Here is a 14,278-nt window from a genome sequence, read left to right as displayed (position 1 = left end):
CACTTTGTCATTCTTCTCAAAGCTTGGCTGATCTGAGGTGGACAAAGCATTATCCAAACAACTGTCAAGTAACTGTAACAACTCCTGAGAACAGCTACATTGTCTTGTCTGAACCTTGTTTTAAGAGATCCTTTTTTTCTTACAAATTATGTTTTGGAACACTTCAATATAAAAACAAATGTCTATATTCATTAGTTACTCAAAGTCAGTGGACAAATAAATGGGCCTTCAAAGAGACTGACACTGTGTAGGAGAGCTATTTATTAGACAGCCTTTGCTGTAAGAACTGCTGCCTGGGAGATCTGTATTGATTTTAAGCAGCAGATATAATACAAAAGCTACTGAAAAGAAGATTGAGGCCTTTTCTCATTCCGAAGCTAGTTTTTATTAAGACATACACCCACATCCACCTCAAGGAAAAAAGCTGTGCTTGCTGTCAGTGTAGAATATTTTTTAGAAGCTTTTCATATTAAAAATATATAAATATGACTTTGTAAAAAAAAAACAACTGTAATTAATACTGAATACTAAAGTGTTCTGAGAAAAATCACTTATTTCTGAAAGGCAAATTATACAAAAAAAAAGTCTACATATCATTTTATCACAAAAAATTAGGTCAATTGAGAACACAGGCTTAACTGAACAGCCAAAGGTAGTAGCTTTGAAAGCTCAAATCTTCCATTACTAGCAAAAATGTGACTTACAGGCAATTATCAGTCTTGTTTAAAATTCTGGATGACTACCACCTTTATTTCAACAGACCTGAAGTGTGAGAAGTCATTACTAACAATCATGTCACAATTTTACTGCTTACCAAGTGGTGTCGCCAGAGCTGGTAACAATTTGATTATCATCCAAGAAACGACAGCATGACAAGTATCCTAAAAGCAAAACACAAAGCCAAAGAATAAAATCAGAGATTACACTCCACGCTGCATACTGACTTATACACTTCCTCCTCCTCCCTGGAAGATGCAGGAAGAACTACTACAGGAGCCTAAAGTACAACAGAATTTTTATAGAGAAACCTCTGAAATTTTAGACAAAAATATTCTGGTTCTTTACTGACCATGTCTAATTAAACCATTACAATAGCATAAGGATACATTAGTATTACAGAAATTGACCTAAACACAGAAAAAAAAGTATCTTAACCAAAGCAGGATAGATTCTGCTTTGGGACTACCTTACTGAAACTAGGGGAAGCTGGAAGCGAGAGGGAAAATTATTGAGCAGCTTTATTTACCATTTATTTAGCTCCTAAATTAAAAAAAAAAACAAAAAAAAAAAAACCAACAACAACAAAACACAGTAGAGGGATTAAGACAGAAACGAGTTAAAATAGTTAATTATCATCCTACACCAGGCAGTTAAGATAACCTTCCATCAAAACTAAATGTCATATGTTAAAAAAAAAAAAAAAAAAGGCTTCACTGTGTGCTCCATACCTCAAGCCATTGTGACTACGTACTCACCTGTATGCCCAGCTAGCTCACGGCTGACACGTACATTCCCTTCACGAGTTTTCAAGTTATAAATGGAACAGATGTTATCAAGACCACCACAAGCCACGTAGTTTCCAGAAGGCGCATATGCACAAGTCATGACCCAAGACGAACGCAGGGGAATAGCATGCACCTGAAACAAATACATTCAGCACTTCATCTGCAGAACAACTGATTCAATAATTCAGCATCAGTAGGTTTTCATCTCTCCCCCTGTCTAGCAGCACATCTTTTCATCAAAAGGACAAGAAAATACATAGCTTGCCAGATCAAGTAAACATGTAATTAAAACCTCAGGTCTGCCTTTCCTGAATTCAGCTTAATCAGTAATTTTGATAAAAGTCAAATTATTTCAGTGCTCTGATTACTAATAGTTTGCAGTAGGTTCAAGAAAACATTGACTTCCAAGTACAGTCAGCAGAACTGCCAATTCCAGGCTTAGATGCTATGTTATGAATGAACTAGCGAGGAAACTGTTACTCTCAGAGCCACTTAAATCCTACTTTGGAAACCCACAGCAAACTAAGACTTAATATTTAACTAACTTCCTCTGTCTTCTTCTGTTTGCAGTGCACATTTTCACACACAAAACACTTAAAACACTGCTACATTTCCTACTGGAGAAATCAAGATTTAGGTTCATGTCTGCATTGCTTTGGTTGACAGAGAGTACTTCCCTCCTTTGTATTAATTATTAATTATCAACTTAACAGTTAATCTTACCTTGTTTGTAGTATAGCTGTCCCAAATTATAAGTTTGCCATCCTGGGAGGCACTAACTAGAAGCCTGAAAAGGAAACAGGTGGTAAATTCAGCCACTGAAGGAAGACAAGAAGGAATGTTTTCTGATAGCACTGTCTACACTGCCACAACTAAGGTACCATTTAAGTACAGCATGTCACTACTCAATTCAAGCTACCAGCACTTAGGAAATTATTTTGGAATCATCAATTTTAAATGCAAAATATTATGGAAATATGTAATAGATTATCAACATGGCAACAACTGAGGCAGAAAACTCATATGGAATCAGTGCCTTTGTGTTCTGTACATAGGCTTCAGATTCAGCGAGTTTGACGATCTATACTGTCAACTTGTTTTCTGTTTTCCTGTTTTTAGAACAGAAATTACAGTTCTAAGCTGTCCCAAAAAACTGAACGGATATCAGCACTGAAATACAATGGGGAACAAGAAAAAAAACACAGCAATGATGTCACTCACGGAGAGGAAACTTTAGGAAGATTTTTTTTTTTTTTAAAGTTTAAATCCACACTCTCCACTCAGAAATTGTTTGACACATAACACATTAGTTAATTGCTCAGAGCTCTTTTAGTATGCTCAAAGGTAGATTGCATAAAGCATCTCTTCAGTACTTCCTTTCATAAGTAATTTCAGAGAAAACAGTTCAATATGGTATTCAGATTTGTTTCACGACTCTTTTTCTGGCCAAACACAGTGCATTCACTGAAGTGCTTTGTTCTCTTGGTGGTCTTTTGTTGGTTTTTTGCCTTTTTTTTTTTTTTAAATCCAGCTTATATCTTGCAGCTGTCACAGTGCACTTTTGCCAAAGAGACCGAGAACCCCATTTTAAAAATAAATTTAGATTCTGATGACAAAACCACACATACCAGGAAGAAAAAAAGTTACATCAAGTGGTTCCAAGCTTTCTCGGTTGCCTACGATCTTTTTGAACTTGGGGATCCTTGTGGCAGAACAGGTAAGTAACAGTTGGATGCACCCAACTTCCCACAGCACAGTGAACCCACCTGGAATCAGTCCCCCAGTGCATTGCATAAATTTTGGCCAGGTGCCCCCGGAGTGTTCTCCTGGTGCGCATCTGAATTCTCCCCACCGGGTCAATATTGGCTGTGATCTGAAACAGGGATTGTACCATCCATTGAAGCTTTCACTTCATAGCTCCACAGAAAAAAACAAACCATCATACACAGACATTTCAATAACCACCGCAGTGCAAACCAAGAAGTCCTACTTTTTTTTTTTTTATTGACTATTTTCTTTTTTAAATGTCTAATCAAGAACAACTTCATTTGAAGCAGTACTTGCTTTAAGGAAACCATCATTTTGTTGGCTGTTTTTTTTTTTTCCTCCTAGACAGAAAGTGGGGTGCACTATTTCAGCCTTTAGACAATGCCTCTGCTTTTGAAAGATGGATGAATAACTCACTTTCAGATCCAGATGACCTTCCCTTCCAAACACTGGAAAACTATAATCATATTATTCCTGTTTTATTTAACTTTTGGAATATAAAAGCAGTCTCTGGAGTAAGTAAATAGCAACATAAGGAAGTAATTAGTTTAGCTGTCCTTATGCAGCTAAGTTTAATATCAATAATTTCTCCAGTCTGAAGAAAAGTACTAGTTAAAAACAAAAATAATAAAAAAACCCCAAATCAGTACACATTTCCAGTAATATAATAAGTACACATCTCAACAAATCCAAAAGTATGCAAGTTTGTTTTATGGATATTGTCTGCATATTTCTCATGTCTCCATGTTACAGAATTATTTAGCAAGAACATTTGAGCAAGTCTCTCTGCTTCTTTTCAAAGGCCGTCAGCACTGTGAAAAGAGCACTTCCATGACACAAAAATCCTCATCATGGACACATTCCATGCTAGTAATATGAAAGTTTTTTGCTTTTGTTCCTTCCACAGTTATTTATTTATTTGCACACTTTCAACCTGGAAAATATGCAGCACTGTGCCTGAAAATAAGATCACAAGATCAGTACATTCATACATACCTACCGTACATCTCCAAGAGGGGTACTACAGAACACAAGTTTCCCTCTCCCAAGTTAACAAAATTAAAACAGGACAGCACAGCAACACACAGAGGTATCAACTCGGGTGCTGAAGTATGGGCATCAATGCATAAGTAGGTAAACCTCAGAGGTCTTATGGTTCTGAGAGTGCCAGTAACACAACTGTGCTGCTACCATATCTGTAGCAAAACACCAGGGCTCCCTTCAGCAGGGATCAGCCCTGAGTGATTTCTTCAAGAAAGTACTGCTCCAGGTTACTGCTCTCAGAAACCGAACATCAGCACCACATATATTTCTTGAAAAAACCACCTAAAGGCAAAATTAAAAAAATAAATACAAAAAATCCACTCGGATCTACCTTTTTACAGCACATTTTCTTTTTGTAAAGGGAACATGCTTTTGTAGTTCATTTAAACTCTTAACTGCTTACCTGAGCCAAGGTGGCATCTGCACACGCTTTCCTAGCATCCTGCAATAGAACAGAGTTAGAGAACTCTAAGTTCTGCTCAATCTTGGTTTTGTCAAGTTAATCAAGCTGCCACAAAATAATGTTTAGAAAGCATTTTGGTTTGTTATTCAGAAGGGACCCATCGTAACTGCAGCATGAACATAACATGACAGACTGCTGTCAAAACATGCTGAGCATTTGAAATTTCCCTGTCATGAAACCTCATATCCGGCAAGAAATTCCAGCCGTAATGACAGGCAACTTCTACCACGTTCAGGAAAAAATAAGACAAGAGATGCATTCATTAATCAAGCTAGTTACCTACAAATTGTATTTTAGTTAACAAATTGTCCTACACTAATATATTGTTTGGACAAAATCAGCTCAAAGGGATTCAGCTATTTTAGTTACGTGAGAATTTTCATTGCAGAGGTAAGAGAAGTACATGCAACTTCTAGGAGAAAACAGAAAACTAAACCTAGTATCCGAAAAATATGAATAAATGAAAAAAAATTTCTGACCATAGAATTAAGTAGAAAGAATACAGCTTGGAAAAGGAAAACGTAAGCTAGAGAACTTAACTTTAGCTGTAAGAAATACTGGGTAATAGAACTATCTGCCAAAGGAAATACTTTAAGGCTTATCATTGAGACTCAGTGGATTTTTTCCACCTTGGAAGACCAAATTTGGAGAATTATCCTGAGCTAGCAAGTAGGGAAAATAACTGGCCAAGCCTTTTCAATTCACTCCTGTGAAGCACACGTGGTTTACCAGTTATCAGTTAACAGTACCTGGCTGAACTTTGCTTAAAAAGCACAGGTAGCCACACAGTCTGTGTGGATGTGTGCTCCCACATGAGCAGTGTAGGAGTTCTGGTAACAGAATTTAGTTTAAGATGTAACCAGTGTTCTGCTTGGTCCCTTGGAAAAAAAAAAAAAAATTAACCACTAAATGAAGACTAAAAGCACCAAAAGCAAACTGCCATACTAATAAATCTGTTTATGCTCATTCCAGCACTACTCCATAACAGCTGCATCTTATATGCTTTCATGCAGTAATACACTATTTTCTTTTTCTAGGCAGCTTTTATGTCTGAAGGGGCTGAAACAATATATCCAGACTAGTAAGCATCACAACAGAGTGCACAGAGATTCGTTCTGTGGAGTTAGGAGACTGGTAGTGTGAAGTACTAGTGACAAATCTGAGCTTCACAGTCAGTTTAGATATTTCCTGTGTGCTGGCTGGCCAGAAAGCTGTGAAAAAAAAAAAAGAAAACACCAACTTCCTATACATTAGAAATGCTTGAAACAGAGATGGAACAATGAAGACAAGTACTATTAACTTAATCTGAGGCAGGCAATACCTTCACTTAGTTTTAACTCCTAGATTAAAAGACTACCTCTTCAGAATAAGGACAGAAGTAGAAAAACTTCACAGTGCCTCTTCTCAGGTCAATGCAAAATTCAATCATTGCCAAGTATGGCTGAATATTTAGAGAACAGGTGCTGAAGACTAATGGAAGGAATACACAAGAAAGGATGGTAAAGCAAACGAAATATAACTTTAGACAGTCTACTAAATAAAATCCCCTGTCATAGCCTGCGTTTCACAGAGTTTATCTTGAACATCTCAACTTATCATGTACAAAAACAACCAACAGGTTTTTGTTTCACTTTCTAGAGGAGGTTTGTTGGGTTTTTGGTTTTTTTTTTTTTTTAGCTTTCAAGATAGAAGTTTCTTTTTGTCTTAAAAAAAAAATAAAAAAAATCAACCTACCTCAAAGAATTAGTTGCTAAAGAACTTCCCAGAAAAAAAAAAAAAAGGTAAATACGTACAGGGAGACCAAATTGAGTAAGACATGGGAGTTGCAGCTGTTCTATCTTTGATGTCCTTCCTACTAAAGCACAAAACCTCTACAAAGTCCCTGCGAATCTCAGCATCAATGAACATTTAGAACAGGCCTGTATTAAAGTCATTTATAGTCACTGAATTCATTTTGAAAGAACAGATCAAACTGTGTTCTGCATATGTTATGTTTCCCTCCACAAGGAATTACAATACTGACTACACTCCAGTTCACGTTGGGCTTCATAATACATTTTTCAAATTAAATCTAAAACAAATGTCATTTGGACTACATTCTATCTTTAAATAAACAGACTGCTTTCCTTCTTTTACTCAGTAACAGAAGAACAGACACGCCATTTATTTAGAACAATATACTAACTCCTATAGTCTTCACCTTAATACTGCCATTTCACAAAACAGTTCACAGATGTAGTTTATGTAAACCTTTAACCACGGTCAGGAAGTTTTAATCATCTTCATTCTTCAACTTGTTTTCTCACAGTTACTGGAAACCAAATGCATGTTTCTGAATTACTCCTTGTCTATTTATTCAGTACAAGGTCATTATCTGGAACCAACTTACTGCCCCAAATATGTTCTCAAGCTCCTCAAAACTACACTTGAAAAGTGAAACAAACACTGAAAGATAAATAGAATCACTGGCTCAGAAAAACTTCAGTAACCTTTCATCTTGATCTAATCCAATCTTATCCATTTTGTGGATTTACTTGTGTAAAGTTGCACATATGTGAACTTCATTACATTAACTCTGACACTGTAGAAAAAAGCACAATGCATCACATTTCTGTCCATCTTTGCCACTTTCAAGACACACACATCTTTTTTTGTAAACTTCAAGATCCACTGATGAAATACATACTCTGATTTGGTTTTTCAGTTGCTCAGCCTCCTGGCGTAACTGGTCGAGCTCACTCATTTTCCTGTGCTAAAGGTGTGCTCTGCTGCCACCTCTCAAACAACCAGAAATCTGAAAGACAAGCGATAACAGAAGGATTAGTAGAAGTCATAGATTAAAATTAACTGAGTAGACAGTTTGAGTTACCTCAAACAGTACTTATAAACCAATCACTGATTTATTTTTTTCAATCTTCAAAATATAGGTGACTTTCTCTGAAGTGTCTTCAGAATACAGTGTTTGCATACGTGTTGACTATTTTTTTTCCCATCTGCAGAAAACAGATTATTATTTGGACTTATTTCTTTTCTTCCCGGTCTCTTTTTTTGCATCTTTTTTTTTTCATTAGTGTTTTTTGGATTCAGTTTTTTTTATAAACTCCAATTTACCAAGAACGACTCTTCCAGCAATTCATATTAAGGTTAGACAGGAAAGCCAGAACACCTCCACAGGACACAAAATTAGAACTTAAAATATTTAGATACTATAGGTAAATGCAAAATGCTGTCAAAAGGCCCTTACGAACCCTGTCTGAAACACAGCAGTTATGAAAAGTGTGTTCTATTATCTGGATAGATCATTCACAAGTGTTGTTGAGTTTTTTCTGGCCAATTGTTAACGTGTCCCCTGAGATTTCCCAGAAAAGATTCCAGCATTGATATATATGTCAGAATAAAATTAACATTTTTTTTTCATTGTTAGGTTAAGAGAAGGAGTTCAAACAAGTGCTGCTAAAGCCATGCCTCCACTAAAACACCTGGATTTCCAGCCATTAACACATTAATACAGTCACTGCACTCTGTGGCCAAAAATGAAGCCTCAGTGAAACAATTATCACCGAACGCCCTCACCCATCCTACATATAGCTCCTCAACAAATGGACTGTTTTGTATTACAGTGAGCACACAGGTATTTTCCATCAAGCATATTGCTCATGATTATAAGTCTGTTCTAGAAATATGCTGGCATTTCCATGCTGGCATCATGCTGGCATTTTCACTAGCATTCTATACTTGAAGAAGCCGAGGTACAGCTGAATTTAACTCAAGAATTTCTGCATACAATGTAAAGGTAAGATGCTAAAGAAACTCATTAACGAAGTTCGCCCTTTGCTGGAGAACAACATATTAGACTCATTTTCAAATACTATGTAAAGCACCTGCAGGTTATTAAAAAACACACAGAACATACTACCGGTAGTTGAGAACACTTTATTTGCCAGAACTGACCCTTTATTATTAAATAATGCAAATGCTTTGCTAGCAGCTTTACATATTATTTCATTAAGATTTAATCAGCTTATTTATCTTGGCAAGCATGAGGGGTTTGGCTTTTTTTCCTCAGAGCTCTGAGGCAGCCCTTCCCAAGGGAAGACGAGGATAATTTCTGATGGTCTATAGAGCTTTGACACTCTAAAGAGCAATTCCACATAACCAGACCTAACTCTATGCTCTCTCTTATTGTAATAGCTAGTATTCTAAACTGATGACCTCAAGGAACTTAAATGTCTCATCTTGTCATGTCATCACTTACAAGTTTATACCCAGAGTATTTTAAAGAAGGAATTTCACTTAGTTTCTATCTCAAAATCTCCACTCATAACTTTAAAGCCCTTTTCTTCATTGTGAAACCAGGTCTCTCTCTCTCTTCTGGCTCCAGGGTCATCTTTAAGCCCTTTAAGATTGCTTGTTCAGCTTAGCCCAAAATCCAGTTAAGAAAAGACCCGCCCAGACTTTTATTATCCTCTAACCACCTTTCTTTCCTTTCAATGTTCTTCTCTTTCTCAAGATCTATTGTTCATTCTACATGTAAGACAAATCACTCCACAGTTGGGTCTCCCTGCAATTTTTAAGCATATAACCATCACTTTCTCCAGCTGTGGTCCAGTCACACTGTGAAGTAGTAAGCACTACTCCCCAAGGAATTAAGAAACTCTCCAGACTGTTCTTAAAAATAAACTTCATTAAATTTTCAGATCTTTTAGCTTCTTAATATCTGATTCTATTTCTGCCCTTTTCTAAGTTAATATATAGCCCAATTCCCACTAAGCAAATACCAACCTCTCCAGGCAGAGTACAAGGAATTTCAGACAGTATCACTTCTATTTCAGAGCAAGAAATTACAATCCAAACCTTAAATGTTCTGCTCAAGGACACAGCAACTCAACGATAGGATTAAGATAAAGATTTAGGACACAGAATTCCAGCTGCAGAGTTACAGGTAATTACATTGAAGATTTACATACAGCTTTATTTAAAAATATAATAGGGTGAATAATCTAATGTCAGTCAACGCAGGTATGTCATTGTGCAGCATACAGCTTAAAATAGTGCCAATTTATTCTTACCAGAACTTGTGTGACACAACAGAATTCTCTTGCATTTAAACGAAGCAAAACTTCCATGTATGGAATAAGAAGAGGCCGAAGGAGTGTGGTCAGAGAAGGGCAATGCAGCCAGAAAGGGGCCTGGAGCACAAGTTTTATAAGAAACACCTGAGGGAACTGGAGAAGAGGAGGTTGCAGGGAGATCCTACTGCTTGCTCTAACTCCCTGAAGGGATACTGTGGTGAGGTGGGGGTCGGCCTCTTCTTCCATGTAACTAGTGATAGGACTAAAGGGAATGGCCTCAAGTTGCAGCAGGGGAGATTCAGTTTGGACGTTAGGAAAAATTTCTTCTCCAAAGGAGTGGTCATGCACTGGAACAGGCTACCCAGGGAGGAAGTGGATTCACCATCCCTAGGTGTTCAAGAAACATTTAGATGTTGTACTGAGGACATGCTTCAGTGGGAAATAGTGGTGATATGCAGATGATTGGGCTGAGTGATCACAGAGGTCTCTTCCAAACTTAGCAAGTCCACAATTCTAAGAATACTACCCTTAGAAAAGTCACATGAGAAATTCAATACACAGAAACCAAACCTTGTAGTTTCATTCCTGCATGTATGCAAATGATCCAGAGTTTAAATCATACGAGCTTGTTTCATGCTTGTGTTTTATAGCTTACCATAGCTCATACTGGAAGGTGCTGCAGGAAATGACAAAGCCAGATGAAGCAGCCCAACTGCATCAAGGCTTTTCGACCAGTCGTAACACAAGCAGCAACACTGATTCAGATATGTAAGAAGCTGCAAGGAAGCCGGTTGTTCTCCAGTTTACAGGGTACCATGGTAACTTCAGCAGATACATGGCTCCCCTCACACAAGTACCAACCCCAGGAGATTGTCAAGTCTCATGCCATAACTCTCTGTTGCCTTGTTACAAAAGAGAGGCTCTATTCCCAACTCTCACATCAAATTGGAAACAGTGCTCTGCTTCAGCACTCCGCTTCAATTTCTTTCCAATTCCCACTTTACAAAAGGTGATAGAAGGGAAGAACAGCCCAAATACCTTCAAAAAGAATTAAAACTTGATCAGAACACAACCTTCAGTCTTTTCATGACTGCTTTCAGCCAGACATATGTATATTACACACAACATACCCTGTTTACTGCACACCTCAGCTCCTAAAACACTTTATTCATAAACTCTATGCTAAAAGGCGGCCATTCACTTAGGTTTCAAGGACAGCTTCCTTTTAATGAATAATCTCAAGATGGTTTACCATCCCTACAAAGCTTTTACACCCACGCACAAGATAAGTGTCCATTACTGCAGACAGCAGTGAGTCCAAGGAACATAACTGTAACTGTTAAGGCTTCTATGGAACTTCACTATCAATCACTTGCCAGAACTCATGCTTCAATATTTGCTGCATGAAAATCAATAGCTAAATGCTTATAACTCTCAATGTCTTGCCAGCCTGTAATACCATATATACAGAAAAACACAGAACAAAAATAAATACACTTTTACACTTGGTGTTCCAAGTCAGCCCTTCTGCATTTCAAGCAACTCCAAACTGAACTGCATTTCTGACACAGCATCAATAGGAATTGTTTAAACCACATTTCCACATTCTCTTTGTAGTCTTTGTTGCTTGAACATCAACAGGAAGTTCTGATTCCTGTCAACTTGACTGAACTCACTAACACTCAGGAAATGAAAATCCTAATGAAGCCAAGAGCTTCAAAATATAGGAGTGTTCTGAAAGATTTATGGGTCTGTAAAATATGTGTGTTAACCAACCAGCCGACTTGGCTATTTCCCTATTTCTTTTACATCAAGTCTTATGCAATTAATCTTATGCCAAAAATATGAACCTGTGGGGAAAAAAACATCTTTCAGTACATCTGAACTTCTCAGCTGCACTGTAAATCAGCAGAGCTTACTGGTACTGCAACCAGCAAAGCAAAAATAAAAAAACCAACATCACCACAACACACCACACATTCTCATCAAGGACAAGAACAGCTAAGGCAAAGAAATTATACAGGAAAGGCACTTGAAGTAGCAGAAGCTTCAATATATGATATGTAGGCTCATCAGAAACAAGCAGAATATTGTATAATAATATCTTTTTGTTCCTTGGCATGCTAAAAAGGCATTGAAGTGCATTCTAGAAGGTTTCCAGGAGAAACTTAAAATTTAATAAGGATAATACTTCTATTTCTGGAGTTTTGAAGCAAATTATTTCATTTCTAAGTCAAAGTCACAAATCAAGCTCCACACTCCTTTTCTCAAATTACCGGCACAGCCGTGATGAAATAGGTAGCAGTCAAGCTCAAGCTTACCTCACTTCCCCGTGAATGCGCTCCTGAAGGCAGGCTTCTCAAGAATAACACATTCACTTTGCTGAACTCACTCAAGATCTTTCCACAGGCTGATGTGCTTAAGTGTCTCTGCTCTAAGCCTAATTCCCCCTAATCTTGTTGACAAGTATACCTTGTAGATAATACTCTACTTGCTAGGGACAATAATACACCTACTTGCAAGGCAGTTGACTATTCTTCACTACTTTGAATGACCCAAGTCCCTAATCTCTTCTTACAAGTTACTCATAGAAGAATAAAACATTGTTTCCCTCTTTCCCAGCAAAGAAAAACAAGCACTGACAACAGCTAACTTGTCACTCTCCATATATGATAGTTTTGCAATTAAACCATGTTAGAAGAATTTATCATGTCACTCATCTTGACTTCCATTTTCATTTCCCTTTGTGCCACAGAAGAGAGAAAAGATTTATGTCTAGGCAGACATTTATATATTAAACAACTCTACACAGAATCCTTGAAATATGAATAAAAAATTTATGAAATCTGTAAAACTTCCCAATACTTCTGCAAATGCAAACATACTCAGGATCCCAGTAGAACAACCCTAATTTGAAGATAAAGCTCACAGCCTGGAGAACAGTGACAGGACAACAATTAAAGTGCTAAGAATTCAAATCCACTCATTTCAATACTAGATACTGAGTATCCTTTCCAGTATTCAAGCTCTATATAATGAGGCCCAATTATTTGAACTATCATTAATACTATCATTTCTGCTTGTAGACTAATGCTTACCTATACTGAACTACAACAGACCTCATTCAAACATATCATTGAGCTATTTAAGTACGATCCTCTAATCTGACAAAAGCAATGAGGCAAAATTTACTAAATAATTCATTATTTCATTTTTCCATAATTCTAGAGAAAAGATAAGAGCCTGCTTCTCTCCTAAATAACCTGTTCTGTGAGTAACCTCCATAGCTTAAAGGAGAGCACACACTTTTCAAGGGTCAGCAAATGAATCAAGTATTTATAGAACGGTCTATTCCTTGATGGTGAAGTTTTGTTTGCTGCTATCCATAAATAAAGTAATCCCATCAAGCCATTGGTGATGCTAAGTCTGGCAAACACAGAGGGCTTACATTTTTATTGTTAAAATAACTCCTGAATGCAGCCATTTCATAAGCAGGTTAGCTAAATTACCTTTCTCCTAAATGAACAGAATATTCCCTATTTGTTCCCTCAATATCTTTCGTGGTAATACAAATCACTCCAGTGTGTAAGGAACAGTCAGAAAAAAATAGGCATAATTTGCAAAAACAAGAGTCCAAGTTGTACAGCTGTAAGAAAGGCTCCACATTATGCCTACCCAACAGTCTCATAGCAGGTCATCTGATTAAAAGAAGCTGTGCTAATCTATCAGATACCATAAATCCTATTAGTAACATGTACAGCAGCTTGTACATTTTCACAATGACAAAGGAATTATACACAATCCACTGTCAGTTCCAGTGTTTTTATATCATACTGACTTTGGAAAGCTGCTTTTTCTTGTTATTTAAACAAAAGCGCACACTGATTCCTATTTGACTCTCACTCAATAAGTAAGATTGATAATTGCCTGCAGGGCAAACTTGTGGTGTTCTCTTCCCAAAAAAAAGATTTAAAAAGAGGATTCAAAGGTGCCTTCAGATTGTGAAGCACACATCTACAGACACAAGGAATTTGAGGCCACAGATCACAGGAAGGTATACAGGGACACAACATGAGAAATGGATAGAATCACACAGGATTCTGTGACAGAACCTTTATTTGAAGTGAAAAAACCATACTAAGACACGTGAGGAATAGCTCAAAGACTTACCTGCTTAATACACAGTGCTGGTTAAAACAGAACAAAAGTCTGCACAAAAAATAGGACAGAAAATACTGGCAATATCACAGTGACACTGTCTAAAGCAATGATTTCTCCAGACCTGGAACACTGAGTTCAGTTCCAGTGTCTGCACCTCCAAAAAAAAAAAAAAAAAAAAGGAACAGATGATATCTAGGGTTGACCAAGGCAAGTAATTAGAGAACACCTCAGGAGATGCCTTTAGAGAAAGAGCATGGGGGATTGTT

At 37.1% G+C, this 14,278-nt stretch overlaps 1 protein-coding gene across 1 annotated transcript in view; it reads right to left on the bottom strand.

Moving 5' to 3' along the window:
* GNB1 (G protein subunit beta 1) overlaps positions 1 to 14,278 on the bottom strand; it is a 33,128-nt gene that overhangs the window by 3,690 nt on the left and 15,160 nt on the right. The window contains exons 3-8 of the mRNA XM_085242517.1: positions 7,466 to 7,573; positions 4,720 to 4,758; positions 3,272 to 3,378; positions 2,229 to 2,292; positions 1,476 to 1,638; positions 815 to 881 (exon numbers count right to left, since the gene is read on the bottom strand). Coding sequence (XP_085098643.1) covers positions 815 to 881; positions 1,476 to 1,638; positions 2,229 to 2,292; positions 3,272 to 3,378; positions 4,720 to 4,758; positions 7,466 to 7,522 — 497 coding nt within the window. The 5' untranslated portion in view covers positions 7,523 to 7,573. The remainder of the gene's footprint in view (positions 1 to 814; positions 882 to 1,475; positions 1,639 to 2,228; positions 2,293 to 3,271; positions 3,379 to 4,719; positions 4,759 to 7,465; positions 7,574 to 14,278) is intronic.

Source organism: Meleagris gallopavo, chromosome 23 (genome assembly GCF_905368555.1).
Source record: "Meleagris gallopavo chromosome 23, MGAL_WU_HG_1.1, whole genome shotgun sequence".
Lineage (NCBI taxonomy): Eukaryota > Metazoa > Chordata > Aves > Galliformes > Phasianidae > Meleagris > Meleagris gallopavo.
This window is presented reverse-complemented; position numbering and strand designations above follow the sequence as displayed.